Below are 19,411 nucleotides of genomic sequence, written 5' to 3'. Positions count from 1 at the left end.
TGTTTGCTGTCTTTTAACAAGGACTAAGGAACAAACGGAGGGGGTCACTGAGGATGGAAAAGCAAAAGACAAGCAGGGAGACAGAGGCCAAAGAGAGAGATTGCCATTCAAAAAATAAATGCATTAAATTAACTGGTTTGTCTGTCATTAAAGGAACACGCCGACTTATTGGGAATTTAGCTTATTCACCGTAACCCCCAGAGTTAGACAAGTCCATACATACCCTTCTCATCTCCGTGCGTGCTGTAAAGCTGTCTGACGGCTCCAGCGGCATCAGCCCATAACAGAACAGGCAGGTGAATGGTTCAAGTAATCCTACTGCTCGAAGAGTGACAGATAATACTAACATTTCCTATTTACATGTTATGATTTGTAGTTGTAAATAACGTTACAACGCCAGGATTATTCTAACCGTAAACAAACCGGGAACTATATTCTCAGGCGGAAGAATATAGTACTTGGGCGGAGTGATATGCTCGCAGCAAGCCTGTCTGAGAATATAGTTCCCGGTTTGTTTACGGATAGAAGATGGCTGTGTCTCATGTTACATTGTTTTTGTACACGCGTGACTCTACAAATCACAACATGTAAATAGGAACATGTTCGTTATTTTGTCACTTTTGTCACAATTCGGAGCAGTAGGCTAGTTGGAACCAGTTACCTGCAGGATCTGTGCTGGGCTAAGCTAATGCTGGAGCCGTCAGGCAGCTTTACAGCACGCACGGAGATGAGAAGGGTATATATGGACTTGTCTTACTCTGGGGGTTACTGTGAATAAGCTAAATTCCCAATAAGTCGGCGTGTTCCTTTAAGTTTTTGGGTGTGTATATAATATAAATATATTTATATAAAAATATAAACTTTTTCGTTTTCGTTTTTCAATGTCTATTTTTCCATCAAATTATGACCTCGACATAGTAAACTTCTAACTGAATAATTATATTCAGAGGCTACCTGTTTTAATAACTTCTTAGATATACAAGCTCTACAAAGACATTAACGAAACGTGTATCTTTATTATAACATTACATTATACTGTACACAAGTATAGTGCCGATAATGGTGTTGCATCAGGACTGCACACAGAAGGAGAAAGCTTTAGGTTAGTCCAGTAGTTATCCAACCTGTCCTGGTAAGATTAGAATTGTATCAAGTATATTTAAGCATACTGTAACATTAAGGTACTTCATGTAACTGTAGTGATGTAGTTTGTCTTAACTGACAACTTGTAGTGGGTGTTTATCAATGGTGTTGTTATGACTTTTTATATGTTGGATGTAGCCTTGTAGCTTGTGTGTTTACAGTACTATTTAACCTTTCTCACTTGCAGTTTACTGCATATCATACTGCCTGTGGCAACCTCCATTAGCTGGTAGTGTTTACCTTGTGGGTGCTGATCATATTTTGCACTGCATTTTTTTGAAAGCTAGAAGCTACTGGACAATGAGCTAATGTTACGTGTATGCAGTAAACTACAAGCTAATGTACCTACTGTAAGGTTGCCTACCTTCGCATGTTGCGGGCAAAGTTGCCGACAGAATATTCTCCTGCAAGCAGACTGACGCTGATTCACCTTCTCCATCTCAACAAAAAAAATTGAACAGCACTGTTCACAGTTCCACATCAATTTCGTCCAGTGTTTTGAAATGCACCGCTCTTACATTGTTGCCCCTGGCAACTGATGGTGGACGGGCTCAGACACCGCCCAAACCGTGACGTGACAGCAAGCTACCATGACGTATGTCCTCATTCTCAATAGCCTAACCCATGACAGACCTGTCAACCAATCACGAGAGATTTTTCTTGTCTTAAAAGTAGTGGTTTCATCCAATAGTGAGTGAGGAAATTCAAGCCAGGCCAGACGTTCTCTGGCCAGGTGTGGTGTCGTTGCTATTCATATTCTAATTAAATCCATTAACACCTCCACAGGAGCTCTCCACATACGTCATGGTTTGTTTCCGACAATATGTGGCACAGACGAACGTAACGTTCACAGCCTGTAAATTGTCGATAACTGCCAAGAATTAGGGGGATTTCCGGGCATTTCCAGGCATTTACGGGGACGGAAATCCCACTTTTCATGCAGTGGAATTTAGAAAGAAGTGCTTCCAAAAACAGGACAGTGGCAGCATCAGGCAATCCAGTAAAATATTGAACTCTGTCAGGGCTGGAAGAAATTTGACTTTAGAAAAAAGTTTGCTTTTGTTTCTTCAATTGTTTTTTCAATTTGTCATTCTCTTCCCTCAGCATGTCATTCTCCACTTCAAGTGCCACAAGACTTTTTGAAGTACATGGGGTCTCTGCAGTTACCATGTCAGCATCTGTTCCCTCATCCTCACCACTGCTAGGGACCATTTGTTTCTTCCGTTTAGGGAGATGGCTGAGGTGCTCGGGGAATTGGAAAGTCTTCCCCTCATTCCAAGCAAATCGCGATGGTCCAGCAGCTTTTCCATTGGGGAAATGCCAACTGCACACCCTAGAGTTGCAATTTGGAGTGAAGTTTTCACATCTGTACAAAAAAAAATATTATTTTAAACATTACTTTTTATTATTTTTTTAGAATCAAATTACATTAATTCACCAAAGGGATTTTTTTATTATTCAAAGGTTGTAGCATGTTCCTATTGACCTGACTGACTTACTTCAGGTGAAATTCTGACAATACCTCCCTTACTGTATGTACAATAAGTGAATTACAGTAATTGTTTCATAAACATATTTGATTAAAGTACTTTTTCATGTTCAAAATGTTGTAGTACCTTCCTAGTGACCAGACTGACTTACTACAGGTGAAATTTTGATAATACCTAATAATACCGTATTACATAATACAATACTGTAATTTACTAAAAGGGGGTTTGTTTGTTCCATAACCTGAAACCAAGCATACTAAGACACACACAGCTTCTTCAAGATTGGATTTGGCCAGGCTTGTTCTGTGTATGTACACTGAGCAATGTAAGATCAGAATCAAATATGTAAACATACCTGGCCATTAAACATGATTCTGATCTTATATCTCAGACTCCCTCCAACAATGCTCAATTATTATAGAAATGAGAAACATTAGCAGATTGTCATAATATCAAACTGGTCTTATGTTTTTTCTTGCTACGTATACACAGCTTCGTGATTCGGCTTGTCTATAGACTGTTGCCAAAGCTAACGTTAGCTAACTAGCCATAGCTAGCTAGTTTCATCTTAACTAGGCGGCACAGAACAAGGCCTGACAACCCAAACATGATGCAAGATTTGGGTTTATAGCAACAAACAACATATAAAACCCATAGACTACATAAGCCTTTTTTCTCAAAGGGCTGGTTTCACTTTGGCGCCAGTGGGTGTTAGGGTTAGCCCCCACTGGCGCCAAAGTTTCTTCATTTGTTTAAGATTTGTAACTTACCTTACCAACTGCAGCCATTTCCTCTTCTCTTTCTCGTCACATAGAAAGCGGTAAAAAGACAGTTGAATGTCACTAGTTTTTTAAAACTCAGATCTATTCATGGTAAAACTCGGGCAAAAGCGTTAGAGAGGACCCGGCTTTTGGACCCGGAAAAAGTATTATCTGAGAGGTTACGTCACGACTTAACAACCGGATAGTATATATAAGGCAAATCAAAGTGCTTAGCATAAAACACTATTTTTTCATTATTGGCATTTTATTGTGTAAACGTGCAACATTCTTTCACGGACGAGGAGCGGTAATTACTACGTCACTTCCGCGGATGTTTTCAAACGTATTACGGTGCATAACTTACTGGAACAAAACTGAGCAACGTATTGTTGCTGGTGACAAAAACACTGACTATCAACTATTCAATTCAATTCAATTCAATTTTATTTAAAGTATCACATAGTTACTCACTAACATAAAGTGTCTAGACCTACGTATCTAGCAACAACTCTATAAATTTACAGCCCCATCTGACGATCGCTAAAGTAATTCCAGGTTGGAAAAACTTTTTGTCACATTAATAATGGAACAGTGACTTCAAATGGTAGTCGTAGTAGTTCATATCAGGGCGCTGCAGGGCATTACAGGATGTAACGTGGCCCAGCAGAGCATGGATGGATGTAGCAGGAAGCAGCAGGGTTCAGCAGGACGCAGCATGACATTGCAGGGCACCGCAGAGCTTAGCAGGGAGTGCAGCAGGACCACGGCGACAGCTGCAACCAGGATCTTGGTGCCAACGTTCTCTGGGACAGGATGCACATAAATGGAAATAGAAAGGGAAAGGAGAGAGCAGCTCAGTGTGTCAAAGGAAGGAATTCCCCCGGCAATCTAGAACTATAACAGCGTAACTAAGAGAGACAGGTCAAAGGAGAGGTAGCCTGTTCGCGCTTGGAACTCTCCCCTGCTGGATCGGGCTGTGCTGGCCTGCCTCCCTCTACTTTTGTTATATTATTAGTCTGACGACTATGAAGAGAAGCATGTGAGCCTGGTTAGGCGGACGCTGCAACTCCTCGCTCCCTAACTATAAGCTTTATCAATTAGGAGAGTTTTAAGTTCATTCTTAAATGTGGTGACAGTTTCCCAGATTGGGAGCTGGTTCCATAGGAGAGGAGCCTGATAACTGAAGGCTCTGGCTCCCATTCTACTTTTAGAGACTCTAGGTACCACAAGTAACTCTGCATTCTGGGAGAGCAGTGCTCTAGTGGGACAATAAGGTATTAGGAGCTCTTCTATATATGATGGTGCCTGACCATTTAGAGCTTTGTAGGTCAGGAGAAGGATTTTAAATTCAATCCTGGATTTTACAGGAAGCCAATGCATAAAAGCTAATACAGGAGAAATATGATCTCTTTTCTTAGTTCTTGTGAGAACATGCGCTGCAGCGTTCTGGATCAGCTGGAGAGTCTCAAGGGACTTATTTGAGCAACCTGACAGCAGGGAATTACAATAGTCCAGCCTGGAAGTAACGAATGCATGGACTAGTTTCTCAGTATCGTTTTGAGACAGGATATTCCTAATTTTGGCAATGTTACGAAGATGAAAAAAGGCTGTTCTTGAGGTTTGTTTTAGATGGGCGTTAAAGGATATATCCTGATCAAAAATAACTCCTAGATTTCTGACAGTAGTGCTGGAGGCCAGGGCAATACCATCCAGAGTAGCTATGTCTTTAGATAATGAGGTTCGGAGGTGTTTAGGGCCCAGCACCATAACTTCAGTTTTGTTAGAGTTTAACATCAGAAAATTATAGGTCATCCAGGATTTTATATCTTTAATGCACGCTTGAAGTTTAGCTAACTGACTGGTTTCGTCTGGTTTGATTGACAAGTATAATTGGGTGTCATGCGCATAACAGTGAAAGTTAATTAAGTGTTTCCTAATAATATTACCAAGAGGAAGCATATATAAGGAGAATAGAATTGGTCCAAGCACTGAGCCTTGTGGAACGCCATGGCTAACTTTAGCGTACTTGGAGGATTTATCATTAACATTAACAAATTGGGATTGATCAGAGAAATAGGACTTAAATGAGCTTACAGCGATTCCTTTAATGCCAACTAAGTGTTCCAATCTCTGTAACAGGATTGTATGGTCAATACTGTCAAATGCAGCACTAAGATCTAGTAAAACAAGAATGGAGAAAGTCCTTTGTCTGCAGCAGTTAGAAGGTCGTTAGTAATTTTCACCAGTGCCGTCTCTGTGCTATGATGATTTCTAAATCCTGATTGAAAGTCATCAAATAAACTATTGCTATGTAGAAAATCACATAACTACCTTCTCAAGGATCTTGGATAAAAAGGGAAGGTTAAATATAGGTCTATAGTTTGCTAAGACCTCAGGAACGAGGGTGGTTTTTTTCAGAAGAGGTTTTATCACAGCTATTTTAAATGACTGCGGTACATAACCTGTTAATAAGGACATATTGATCATATCTAGTAATGAAGTGTTAACCACGGGTAACGCTTCTTTGAGTAGTCTCGTTGGGATGGGGTCTAAGAGACAGGTAGATGGCTTAGCTGAGGATATCTTTAACATTAATTGTTGAAGGTCTATAGGATATATATGTACCTTGAAGTGATAGTGTCGTTAAAGACCAGCTGATCGCTGCCCGATTCTGTGAATGAATGGCCGCATTGCATTGAGGGATATCGGCTTTGAATGCGTCTAGCTCGGATCGTATCATAATGTTCTATATTACAGCATAGTGTAATATTTCACCGCTAATAAGACCGAAATAATATTATTAAAATAAAGAAATGAATACTATGATAACATCTAAATAAATGTTGATACATCTAGCGTTATAGTTTTAAAAATATAAATAAACAAAAAAGCAACCCAGCTTCCCTGGCCCAAATAGACCGAAATAATAACATTAAAAGAAATACATATAAACCATGATAATATCTTGTGAATAATGTTGATTAAAACAGTGTTTATTGGGCTAAAAATACCAATGATAAAACTGTCACAGATTTCGAGTTAAGGGGGCGTGTTTTTTCTTTCGGCGATATATCAGACGGTGAGGGATTAACATGAATGTCTATCTGACAGACCCACGGGAAAAATAATGCAACGGGTACCCCTATTTTATTGAAACTTAACGCAAGGGGTCCTTGACCATGCGTCATACATTTGACAAGTAGGGAGTGAGACTGTGTTGGAAGAAAGGGACATTGCTGTGGTTTAGTTAGCAGCTAGTAACGCATTATTATCGATCTGTGATATCGTAGGAGTCAGGATTTATTTATACAGTCTATGGTCGGAGTGCTAACTTATGGAGTTTGACATAAGTGTTTCCAACGTGTTTAGCTGCTAGCCCTTTCCCTAGGTTGGATCGTGTGGTATCTAACTTGGTTTTGTGACTCAATTTCAATGAATGCCCAGTGTGTCAGTCTCAGTTTGGTTGAACGCTATAAAGCCTACACGTTAGGCTTTATTTGTGCGTGTAAGTGAATATGTACATGTTTTGTGTATGTGACAACAACGTTACATCCAGCCCTTTGCCTAGTAGACTTGCTAGCGTGCTGGATAACAGCTAAACATCCCTCTCTGTCCTCTGCCTGATGTGAGCGTCAGTGCAGCGTTCAGTGCCCTGTCTCTGCGGCAGATAGCATCGGTGGTCTTAGTACTTGCCGGTGGTCTATCATTCTGCCCTGTACTGTAGCCTGAAAAGTCGATCATTGACGGAATGGCCTCAGGTTTCAGTCTGTTGGACTTAACCCTCACCAGTGACCCTGTTATATCAAAAGTACAGCTCTTGCAATAGTCTGTCACTAAAAAATGCTCGCTACAGACTCGAAATCCAGGGGCTGTTGGAGGGCTAGCCAGTTTTAAGGCAGCTAGCCATGAGTTGAGGACTGGTTTCCTTGTCAAAGGTAGCCTGTGAGGAAATGTATTGTAACCCCAGCTGCCTTAGCCCTATACAATTCATTACTGCAGCCAGGGGCAGTACAGTAAGACCCACCCCCCCTAGACCTGTTGGTTTCAGTTTCCTCAGCCATGTCCGTTAGCCTCTGACTCTTTACATTCTATGGCTGCTTACCATGCCAGTGACGTAGCCGATTGTGGAATTCCAACATGGCGGCGCCCATGTAACAACAAAATTTTCAGTGTACCATTTTATCCCTTTTAACAAATTCAGCCATTTTAATCATTGTGCCAATGAGAATAAATAAAATACATCTGTTATATCACCTTTACTCAAATTCCAGTTCAGTTCAACTTTAAGGGGAAAAAGTCATGGGGGGGCTTACAGTTCCATGACACGCGTGAAAAACAGGACGGTTGGGTTCAGGAAAAGGTTGTGGGTGGGCTTACGGTTCGGGGAAAAGAAGAAAGCGACTTTAGGAAACGTGGCATGCGGGACACGAACCTCTGTCTCCTGGGTGAAAGTCCTGTGTTGTTTGACCCATCCACCACCCCAACCAACCTCCTTACACGGAATTTCGGCCTTACATAGAGAGTCAAAGTCACGCCCTTCTACTTCCGGTCCATGGGTCCTTAATTCGGAAAAAATATGAACGAGAGTCAATGGAGAGATAATAATTATTTTTTGATTCCGTTTGAATTGAGCCATGGATTACAAATATGATGTTCATCAATTTAAAACATTTTTTGTCAACCAAATAAAGTCTCTGTTTATTGTTAAACTGTTGGAAGTATCAGACTGTGAAAATACATAATTAGAAAGACTACACACTTCATGGATGACGTCTCGCTGAAGCTACGATGTCTGTGTGTATCGTACCTCTGTCTGTCTGTCTGTCTGTCTGTGTGTGTGTGTGTGTGTGTGTGTGTGTGTGTGTGTGTGTGTGTGTGTGTGTGTATATCGTACCGGGGATTTAACGTTACTCAAATGAACAGAGGATCTCGCTTGTTCTTGCTTAAAAGACTTGACTGGATAAAACACAGCAGTTAAGATAACAATGTGTTGTCGAACAGAGCTAAGCTAGCTAGCGAGCAAGTTGAGCATCAAGCTAGGTGAGGTAGATTGTGTGAGACGGGAGATTTACTTCACTGAGCGGTTTCACACAAAACTAAGTGGTACTACGACAAACCTACGGCTAACTGAGACTTTCTTCGGTTGAAAAATTATCTTTTAAATTGACGAACATCATATTTGTAATCCATGGCTCAATTCAAAAAAATTATTTACTTCTCCCCGTTCACTACCGTTCAGATGATTCACATTGAGTTAAGGTCCCATGAGGTCCACCGGAAGGGGCGGGACTTCGGCTCTCTATACTACTCGCTACTGTAGTCGCTCTTAATGCTACGTCATCTTCTCATTTACTTTACATTGGCATTGTTTTCCGTGGTGGCCACACAGAATTTTCACAGATTCCGTGCCACAACCACGTAATGAGCTGTTAATGGAGAATTCTGGTCGATTTCAACCCGTAGCTCTGTTGTTTGTAAATTAGGAGTACTGTCAGTAGCGAGAAAAACTAAACCAATCGGTGCTGCCTACACCGTTTTATCCTCCTGCTAGATTTTGCACCCAACAGGCTTAAACAGTGCTTAAACGTGGCAAGTTTTAAACGTGTTTTTAGCCTCTAAACATGTTCGAAATGCCATTACAAGTGCTTAGCCATGTGCAGTTATTCCTTCCAAGGGAACACAGAGAATTTGACTGCAGTAGATTTCCGACCTATTGAAACCATATGTCCCCCCCAAGGTCACTCAGGTCAGCTGACCAGTTGCTCCTTGTGGTCCCAAGAACAAGGTTGAAGAACAGGGGAGACGGCGCCTTTGCAGTAGTAGCCCCTAAACTCTGGAATCAATTGCTTCTACATATCAGGCTGGCTCCTACCCTGTCTGTTGAATCTCATCTAAAACATGTTTATATTCTTAGGGGTGTTAACACATTACAATAGTTGCCTTACATTATTACTATCATTTTGTTGTTAAACTGTTCATTGTCTTCTTTCTATGTTTTTGTTTTTCAGATTGTACAGCACTTTGGTCAACTGTTGTTGTTTTTAAATGTGCTCTATACTATAATACTTTTGATTGGAAATAAGATTAAATTGAATTGAATCATGGGCTTTGTAATGTAGCCTGACTACTGAGGTATTATTTTGCATCCAGAAATAATTAAAAAAATTTTGCAAGTTGCTTTAATTCAATTTAACCATGCAGTAGAAAGTGGCAAAACTACAATATTGACTTTAGATTTACTAAAGTTGCCCTTGGTCTCAATAGCTTCAAAATCCAGTAACTAAAACCGTGTATGTGGAGGTGGGCGTGGTCTGCAATCAGCTGCAGGGGAGATAGATCAGGAGAGCAGTGCCAGGTGAGTTATTTGTCTCAGCTGATTGTTGTTGGCCTAATTACACTATCCCTTTATCTGCAGTAGTGTGCTGGAGCTTCAGATGACTGCCACACTCCTCAGAGACAGGACTGGGCTGGGCTGTGAGACATTGTTTTGGTGAACCTTTGTTCAAAAGTTGGGAACAACAGGCTGCACGGCTGACTGTAGCCGGGCAGACAGAGGCACACGGGTTATGGTTGGAAAGTTATGTTAAAAGTGCGTGAGCAGTTGGAATAAATATTACGGGAAGTGAGGCTCTTCGTGTGTAGAAAAGGTACGCGCCAGCTGCCGCTGACACAGTGATGCACATTTCAACGGGTAGTGAAGCTCCAGTAGTCACTGTTTTATGTTCGCTGCAAAGACAAACTAAATCACCTGATTAATGCAACGTAATCACGACGTCTCCCGGCCATTTTTCATGGGGGTGTTGTTTCCTGGTCTTAATGGTCCCCATCTGTATAGGCCACCTGTACGGAGTAGAGCATCCTCAACCATACAGTAGGCTAAATGTATGACACTCCCCCCTCACCTTTTCACCCAAAGAAATAATATTCTTTGGACGAAAAGTTACCCCTTTCGATCTGAGCTGCGTACACAGTATTCTTCCATCTATGTCACCTTCGTCACTACAAATGTGTCTTTTGCTCGTACATTTTGCTTCTGTTACAGCTTTAATTACTAAAATTCTACCATAAAAACAGGATTACATAAAAAAGGCATCTGCATTATTTATATTATATCGTTACCTGTGTGTTACTCTAGGTAGAATCTTGCTCCAGGTCACTATCCCCTCCCTGTAAAAGCCAGGCAGATGAAACAGGCCCTTCGACACGTGTTTGGAGAAAACAAATTTTTTCATGTCATTTCTTATGCCGAAAGTAGAAAGTGCACTTTTAAAATACACCTTCCACTTAGCTTGACAACTCACATCCAAATATTTACCTACCTTTTTCTCTTTTTGTCGCAATGTCCATTAAATTTAGACCGCCACTCTTTACATCGCCAATTAACGTACCGTGTCTTATACTCACCGCTTTACATGACCACAAAAAAGCATTGGTTAAAACTGTTAATTTTACCAAAGCCCAACTGGGCAACGCGCACGTTTCCAACACATGATTTAATAACGAATACGACGGAGCATTTAGTACAGTAACCTTACCTCTGAGGAGCAAACTTCTCATTTTCCACAAACTTAATACATTTTCTACTTTTTTAATTATTGCTGACCACGTTAAAGGTCCAATATGTAATATATGTACTGTAATAAATCCAAAAGTGACCGGAATATCTCATCAGATATTAAGGAAACATGTTAAGCTGAAATACTATCTTTTCTGTCACTGTCACATCTGGCGCTGCCGTCTTCTCCCCCTCTATCCTCGTAATTCCGTCCGTGAGCCTCATCGTCTCCTTCGCTCCAGCGTCCTCCATCACGGCTGCCGATGTGCTGGCCACTTCCTCAAACTCCACCATCTCCTCCTCAGATGGTAGCAAAGCAGCGTTTGCTGCTGCGTCACACGCTCTGCCCGTCTCGAGCTCGGCCGCCGCCATTGACAGCGCGGCCTGACGGCCTGTTCCACCACCTGCTGTCAGGGGTGTGTGAGGTCCCCCCAGCAAAAGTCCGTTTGGCTGCCTTGACCAAACTGTCCCGCTCCAGTAGCTTTTCCTTCGGTTTGGAGGGTCCTCCAAGGCTTTTCCTCTGCTCCATGGCATACATAACATAAACTATTACCTTACAAAAATTACTCCTCTGCTCCTCCAAACAATTAAAGCACGCTGCTCTCTTCTCGCTCTGTCACACAAACAAAATCTCCAACTTCCAACTCTCGCGGGATTTCAGGATTGTATGGCCGTAAGCAATTACAGTAGGTGAACACAAGCTATTCATAGATGGTAAAATGTAATTACACTTGTGGTATGAAGAAGGAGCAGAGCCCCTGCTGTGGTAAAATGGGAATAAAAAGCTTACAGCACCGGGTATTCCAAGGCAGTCTCCCATCCAAGTAATGACCCGGCCCTATCCTGCTTAGCTTCCGAGATCAGACGAGATCGGACGTGTTAAGGCTGGTATGGCCGTAAGCCATTAGAGCAGGTGAACACAAGCACATAGAAAATATGATATTCCTTTCCTTACCGGCCTGAACCACCACTCGTGATTTCTCCAGCAGATATGTTGTCATGTTGGCACCTATGCGGTAGTTGTCAAAGTTGATCTCAATGTACTTCCCAAAGCGATCATAGATGGTAAAATGTAATTACAGTTGTGGTATAAAGGAGCAGACCCCTGCTGTTGTAAAAATGGGAATAAGAAGCTTACAGCACCGGGTATATATATACAGCACCGGGTATATATATATATATATATATATATATATATATATATATATATATATATATATATATATATATATATATATATAAATGGTGGGCATAGATTAATTTTTTAAATCTAGATTAATCTCACTGTAATCTTGGAATTAATCTAGATTAAAATGGCTCATTTGAATTCTGCCGAAGGCATTCAGAATATGTGTGCTACCCAAATACTGACTCAAAGTAAGTCTTTGAGAACGGGTTTCTCAAGCCAGGTGCCGCATTAGACCAGGGGCTCATCTCCTGTTTCCAAAATGCATCACAAACTGCTTGGGAAAGCTGTTCTAATATGATAATTGGTGATGAAAATAAATCATGTTCAACAAGATGTACTTGTGTTTACTAACTGTTTATTCAGTTAAACATGAATTTTGAACTGTAGGCCTACATAAGAGGTCGTGATGAACTGTTTTACAGTCAGTAGCTTTGTGTCAATCAGTCCAAGCTCTATTTCTCCTTCTTCCACCAGTCACTCAGGCAGACCAGCTTGTTCACATTTTCTGGTGACAAACTAGATCTCCTCTTCTGCACAATATGGCCTGCTAAAGAAAAAAGTCTCTCGCATGGGACAGTTGTGGCAGGAGTCCCCAAGTATTTACGGGCAATGTGGGCCATCTTACCATAGACAGCAGTGTGGTCCGACCACCACTTCAGTGGACACTGATCTAGACTGGCACTGGGCTCTACCTTGTACCTCTCCACAGTATTGTCTTCTGGTGTCTCCTCATCTGATTCAGAGTCTGATCCCATCAGTAGCAGGGCTGTTTTCTTCTTGGGTGGCTCAGGGTTCTTCTCCCCAAGTGGCTGCAGAGCAGGTTCTTCTCTCTTCACCAACTCACTTAGCTTTGCCCACACTGGCTCCCTCTCTGCTCTGGGCAAGCACTTGAGATCCTTAAATCTTGGATCTAGAGCAGTCGCCACCTTTGATGAATAAAAAATAATTATTGATTGATGAAAATTTCACTTTCCAAATCCAACCTCCATATTTCTTCATGACTCATTCATCTATTCATTGACCGATCTACTGGCTTAACAGTCTATAATGGTCAAACAATGCAGTTATCTTCTGGTCAGTCTGACATACCTTAAGCCATTCCAGGTTTATTTTCTCGCCCCCGCTGGTTGAGGTCCTTGGTGAAGGCAGCTTTGAATCGCACAATATAGGCAGGATCATCATCTGAGATCTTCATCACATGCTGGAGGTGGCACAGGCCAGGTAGAACCACAGAGCAAGATACATACCTATCCCCACCAAGGAGCTCAGTGATGTACCTACACAGACAGACAGACAGACAGACACAGACACACACACACACACACACACACACACACACACAGAAACAGAGCAATAAATAATTAATGACTGATTCATTTAACCTAGATTACACATTAAAGTTCTTAATCACATTATATTTAAGGGCACGTGTTTCTTAAATACAAATTGACATTTAAAAGAAATTGTATGCCAATTCATGAACACGCTATCTTTGTAGATCATACCTGCATGGCTCCAGCAGTTTCTCTAGCTTTGCCAACTTCTCATATTCAGCATTTGTTGGGAGGGCCAGATTGTGCTTCTGCTGAGACAGCGTTGTGTACGTTCGTCTCTGTTGCGCATCACGCAGATCATCTCAAGGGTGGAATTCCACCGTGTTGGAACATCTTGCACAAGTGGCTCCTGAACTTGTCCAAGGGAAGCTTGCTGGACATTCAGCTCGTCTGAGTTGGCCGGACTGTGTTTGAAATGTCCGACCACTTTCGACGCTTGGCCAGTGCACCATCAAAACCACCTTCCGAGTGACATTACAATAGCTCTCTGTACAACATGCGCAGCACAGGGCAAATGCTCGAATGGCAGTATCCTCCCTGCTGCCACCATATTAGGAGCGCTGTCTGTTCCAATAGTGCTGATTTTGTCAGCTATCCCCCACTGATTAGCGACGTCAAGAAACTGCCTGGCACACGCTTCTGCAAAGTGACGCTCCTCTGTTTTCATCACACCTAACGGACAGACAAAGTAGATCAGAATAAGTTCACTACTAGTAGTAAACAACTAGCAATCATCAAGAAGCAAACATAATGTGGTAGTTATTCGTGGTGTTGTGGTAATTAATAGGCTAAGTAATTAAATTATGTAATTTAAAATTACATAACATAGCCTACCTAAAGCGAAGGAGTGAAGTTCCCAGCTGGCATCGATGAGGTGTACAGTAACGCCGAGGTAGTTATCGTTGTTGACAGATGTCCAATGGTCCCCAGTCAGTGCTACACACCTCGCCTCTACCATCTTCTCATTTTTTGCGGCTTTCTCTGCGGCGTGCTGGTCATGTATTCTCCTCATGATAGTTCGCCTCGCAGGTAGTTTGTAAGATGGGTCACCTGTGGCCGCCTGGAGAACAAGCTCGAGCCCATCATCTTCAACCACGCTGATGGGCCGGCAGCTGGTGGCAATCCACTGAGCGAGGAGATTAGTTAGCTTGGCTGATAGAGCTGTGCTGACGGGCTTGCCTCGGTTGCACTCAAACATAGTAGTTTGACGACGACTCTTCCCCTGCGCTACATCAGTGCTTGGCCCGGCATCTTCCGCATTAGCTAAGGGATGCTTTGCGTTTAGATGGTACTTGAGACTGGAAGAACTCCTACAGTAAACCAATTCCGCATTGCACAAGGTGCAAACAACCTTAGTCTTGTCGAGGTTTCCATTGGGAAGCTTCTTAAAAATAAATTTTCCCTGAAGCAAACCCGGCGGCTTCATAGCTGCATCCATGTTAGCACGTCACATTTGATTTCACAGTAGCCATACACACAGGTTCGAAGACTCGTTCTCACCCCCTACAGTGCAATTCGGCTAGGTATACATCCGCGCTAAAATAACAAGGTGAAAGTCATCATAGCTTGCGTAGTATAGACCCAGCTCCCAACCCAACTTTGATAATAGATTAACGGCGATAAGAGTCTCATGTTAACGCAGCACGTTAATGCCGATAACGGCCCACCACTAATATATATATATATATATATATATATATATATATATATATATATATATATATATATATATATATATATATATATATATACAGGCCATTCAATCTCAGGGCTAGAGCCCAGACCTGGTCGAATTATAAACACCATAATACTCTTAAAGCTCTAATAGGTATCACGCCCTATGGCTCAATATCCTTTATTTCCAAAATGTGGGGAGGGAGGATATCAGATAAATAGATCAGTGGTAAGTCTGGCTTTTATAGTAACATTAATCCAGGCAATCAGGTGATGGCAGATAGAGGTTTTCTGATAGGTGACCACCTGGCTAGGCTTGGTGCCACACTTGTCATGCCTCCATTCTTGAAGGGGAGAAAGCAGCTACCTGGGTGTGATGTTGAGAGGGCCCGCCTACTTTCAGCATTGCGTATTCATGTGGAGCGAGCTATTGAACAGATCAAGATCTTTTAGAATTCTGAAAAAGACGCTCCCTCTCACCATTGTTCCTCTCTCCAGTGACATATTGACCGTCTGTTGAAAAGTGGTCAATATGAAAAGCAACTGCCTGCTTTCTTTCTGTCCGGAATGGCTGCTCCTGCCTGTCTTTGGGCTCCCTCTCATTGCATTCACCTCTCTATTCTGCTTTGCTCTGTCAGGTCCCTAGTTTTCAATATCAAAAAAGTGGTTCTGTTAAACTGCAGAGTGACTGGAATAATGTGCAAACAACCAATATTAAAAGAGGAAATCTTAATGATCTCCTAAATTATGATTCATCCAACGTTTAACTTTCTTCTGCCAACCCTGCTTGCTCTTCAACTCTTCAAAACTTCAAAACTGTCCATCTACAAAATCATAGCAGAGCATAATTATCTTCAGCTGGGGAAATTCGAGACTAATATCAGTAAACGTAGGTCTCTTTTGAAGATCAGACTCACTGCCAGTCACTCCCTGAAGTAAAAGTATTATACAAGGAAGAGACCGAACTTCTAGTGTCATGTAGGCTACTGATCAAATGTCAATGAAAAAAATAGGAAAAGCAAAACATAGCTAGTTGTGTGTGTACCACATTGGTTTCATCATCAGCGCGAGTTTACAGGGTATATACAGAAATCCTAGAGACAAATTCAATACCTTCTTAATACCTTCTCAATATTTTTTAAAACCAACACACCATTAAGTTGCAGGTTTATACGGCAACACATTTTCTTTTTTTGTTATTGAAGTCTTTATTGATTTTGAACATTTTTAACAAAACAACAATACAACACCCCCCAAAAGAAAAAAAACAGCTTTTAAGCATGATAAATTCACCTTTGCATTTTGGGCCAATTATCATTAACCACTACCAACAGACATACCAAAAGACATAACATCAAATTATAAAGTGCCTATACATCAAAACATCACAAAAATACTAATAGACTCAGCAAAAGACAAGTACAAAAAAAAAAAAAAAAGGAATCAATCAACCTCAGTCAAAAACCTGTCCCCAAGATTTGTCAAATCCTTCTGTATCATCATTGATTCTTGCTAGGAATCTTTCATATGACACAATTTTCAGCATATTTTCTTTCCACCTATTAAACTCTGGCTGAGATGGCTCCTTCCACACACTGAGAATCACTCGGGCAGCTGCTATCACCCCCACCTTTATAACCACAAAATCATACTTCAAAACTCCGGGTAACATCGACTGGTCCCCTAATAAGCACAATCTTGGTGACATGGGTATTGTCAAGCCAACCCACCTTCCTATACTGTCCAGAACTCTTTGCCAAAAGGGGTAAACTGTCCCACATTCCCAAATAGCATGCAAAAATGTCCCTTGATCTGATTTACATTTCCAGCATATATTGTTGGGCATAATTCCCATTCTGTGAAGTTTAGGAGTGAAGTACCACCTATGTGTTAATTTGTACTGAGTAAATTTACCCCTGACCTCTCTTATATATTTATTGGAGTGTGACAAAATTTTGCACCAATCCTCTTTCCCAATGACACAACACAGATCTCTCTGCCAGATGGTTCTCAAATTTTCACATATCTCTTTTTTTAAATTGTTAAATAATTTGTAGAAAACAGCTGCTCTATGTTCTGAACCAGACAGTTCTAAAAACTCCACCACTGTATTTGTGTTTTGAGTAAATTTTCCTTTGGTAATACAATCCCTTATTTGTAAATATTTCCAAAAATTTGTTTTCCTAATCAGACCATATTTTTGGGTTATTTCCACAAAGGACATAAACCCTCCCTCTGAGTAAAGATCACTTATTCTATGTATGCCTTTAACAAGCCATTCATTCCAATATACAGTTTTTTTCCCAATCCGTGCAGTAGAGTTGTTCCATATCGAGGAATAAGGTTGTCTTAAATGAGATGCTCCACAAATCTTGTGTACTTCCTCCAGACAGCTTTAGAATACATGAGTACCGGATTATGATGAAAGTCCTGTGCACTGTTAGCTGATCCCTGTGAGAGAACATCCAAGGGTGTAAACGGGCTCACTAGTTCCTGTTCAATCTTAATCCAGCTCAGTTCAGAGTCCGACCCTGACCAGTGTTTGACCAGTCTTGACATTTCAAATGCTAAGTTATACAGTTTCACATTTGGAAGAGCCATTCCCCCAATGTCTCTAGGGGCCCACATTTTCTTTATATTAACTCTTGGCTTGTTCTTGTTCCACAGAAACTCTCTAATTATCTTCTCATATTGATAAATATAATGTAAAGAAATTCTTACAGGTAACATCATGGACACATAATTGAACTGCCGGTACCACCACCATTTTAATCACATTAATTTTACCCCATAATGTAAGATTCAATTTTCCCCATTTATCCAAATTTGTTTTGATTTTTAGAAGGAGAGGTTCCATATTTGAAAGCATAATGTCCTCTAGGTTTGGGTTTAATAATATTCCTAAATACTTCATACCCAAAGGTAAACACTTGAAATTGAATGCAGTAATGTATCTAGAATGACATGTTGAAAGCGGCATGCCTTCCGATTTGCACCAATTTATTTTATAACCTGACAACTTTGAATATGACTCAACACATGTGAGCAACGCCGGTAGAGATTGTGTGGGATCAGTTAACACTGCTAAGATATCGTTGGCGTACAAAAACAGCTTGTGTTCTGTACCCCCTGCGTGAACACCTTTGATATCAGTATTAGCGAATAGCTAGAGCCAGTGGTTCCAGAAATATTGTGAAAAGTAATGGGGACAAAGAGCACCCTTGGCCGGGTCCCCGAGGAGATGGAAAAAATCTGACACCAATCCATTTGTCAGAACTGCTGCCCTCGGACCCGGAATATATAGTTTTCACCCATCTACAAAATCCAGGCCCAATGCCGAACCTCAAAGGGCTGCCATTAAAGCCCCATTCTACCGTCAAAAGCCTTCTCCGCATCAAAGCGAAGGCCCCCCCACCTGGTCTAAACTCGATTTACTTTTATGTATAAGATGAATAAGTCTTCTCATGTTGTCACCCAAACACCTATTCTTAATAAATCCAACTTGATCCCCATTAATAATATTCGCAATATCTTATCTAAGCGGGAGGCTAAAACCTTTGTCAAAATCTTACAATCAACTCCTAACAGGCTTACTGGTCTGTAACTTGCTGGATCGGAAATATCTCTATCCCTTTTAGGAATAAGGGATATTAGTGCGTCATTAAATGTACCCGGTAAGGAGCCTATTTCTAGTGCCTCAAGATAAACTTTATGCAAGACTGGAGCCAAAATATCAATATATTTCTTATAATATTAAATTGGGAAGCCATCCAAGCCTGGCGACTTCCGTTTTTCATTGATAAAATAGCATATCTGACCTCTTCTTCCTTTATAGGGTGCATCCAGCCTTATTTTTTGTTCATTAGAAAGAGTGGGTAATTGTAGAACTGAGAAAAAATTTTCCACCTCCTCCTCATTAAGCACCCCAGCAGAAGTATACAAATCCTGATAGAATGATTTGAAAATTGAGTTTATTTCCTTTGATGAGGTTACCACTTGGTTATCTTTTTAATCATTGAAATATTATTTAAGTTATCTTTGCGCTTCAGTTGTCGCTAATAATCTACCATTCTTTTCACCACCCTCATAAAATTTTGTTCTAAGCCTAAATAACGCATATTCAGCCTTTTAATTATAAATATCATTTAGCTGATATTTTTAATTTACAAATAGTCTGGTATTTAGCATTTGAATATTGTCTTGCCAAATCCTTCTCCAATTCCGCATTTCTTTATCCAACGTTTTTCTCTTTCTAAACTACTTTT

At 41.0% G+C, this 19,411-nt stretch overlaps 2 protein-coding genes and 1 pseudogene across 2 annotated transcripts; all 3 read right to left on the bottom strand.

The window, feature by feature from the left end:
* Positions 1 to 4,471: 4,471 nt before the first annotated feature.
* LOC120548869 lies at positions 4,472 to 11,321 on the bottom strand. The gene is made up of 2 exons (XM_039785385.1): positions 11,112 to 11,321; positions 4,472 to 5,356 (listed from the first exon to the last, which is right to left on the bottom strand). The coding sequence occupies exons 1-2, from the start codon at positions 11,319 to 11,321 to the stop codon at positions 4,472 to 4,474; spliced, it is 1,095 nt and encodes a 364-aa protein (XP_039641319.1).
* A 411-nt stretch (positions 11,322 to 11,732) lies between these two features.
* Positions 11,733 to 11,851, bottom strand: LOC120550276 (annotated as a pseudogene).
* Positions 11,852 to 12,482: 631 nt separating this feature from the next.
* On the bottom strand, positions 12,483 to 14,966 carry LOC120548868 (E3 SUMO-protein ligase ZBED1-like). The gene is made up of 5 exons (XM_039785383.1): positions 14,307 to 14,966; positions 13,966 to 14,144; positions 13,644 to 13,750; positions 13,228 to 13,327; positions 12,483 to 13,064 (listed from the first exon to the last, which is right to left on the bottom strand). Exons 1-5 carry the CDS (start codon positions 14,908 to 14,910, stop codon positions 12,591 to 12,593), a joined length of 1,464 nt encoding a protein of 487 aa, XP_039641317.1. The 5' UTR covers positions 14,911 to 14,966; the 3' UTR covers positions 12,483 to 12,590.
* Between the last annotated feature and the right edge of the window lie 4,445 nt (positions 14,967 to 19,411).

This window comes from Perca fluviatilis, chromosome 20, assembly GCF_010015445.1.
Source record: "Perca fluviatilis chromosome 20, GENO_Pfluv_1.0, whole genome shotgun sequence".
NCBI lineage: Eukaryota > Metazoa > Chordata > Actinopteri > Perciformes > Percidae > Perca > Perca fluviatilis.
The sequence above is the reverse complement of the archived record's forward strand: the minus strand, read 5'-3'. Positions and strand labels throughout refer to the sequence as shown.

Coding starts and splice junctions, on each gene's coding strand:
- LOC120548869 (XM_039785385.1), bottom strand. CDS start 11,321: ATGGCGGCGGCCGAGCTCGAGACGGGCAGAGCGTGTGACGCAGCAGCA. Junction 5,357..11,111: donor CGGCAGCGCCAGATGTGACA/GTGACAGAAAAG, acceptor CTATTCTCCTTA/TATATGCTTCCTCTTGGTAA.
- LOC120548868 (XM_039785383.1), bottom strand. CDS start 14,910: ATGGATGCAGCTATGAAGCCGCCGGGTTTGCTTCAGGGAAAATTTATT. Junction 13,751..13,965: donor TGCCCTGTGCTGCGCATGTT/GTACAGAGAGCT, acceptor GATGCGCAACAG/AGACGAACGTACACAACGCT. Junction 13,065..13,227: donor TAAACCTGGAATGGCTTAAG/GTATGTCAGACT, acceptor TATTCATCAAAG/GTGGCGACTGCTCTAGATCC.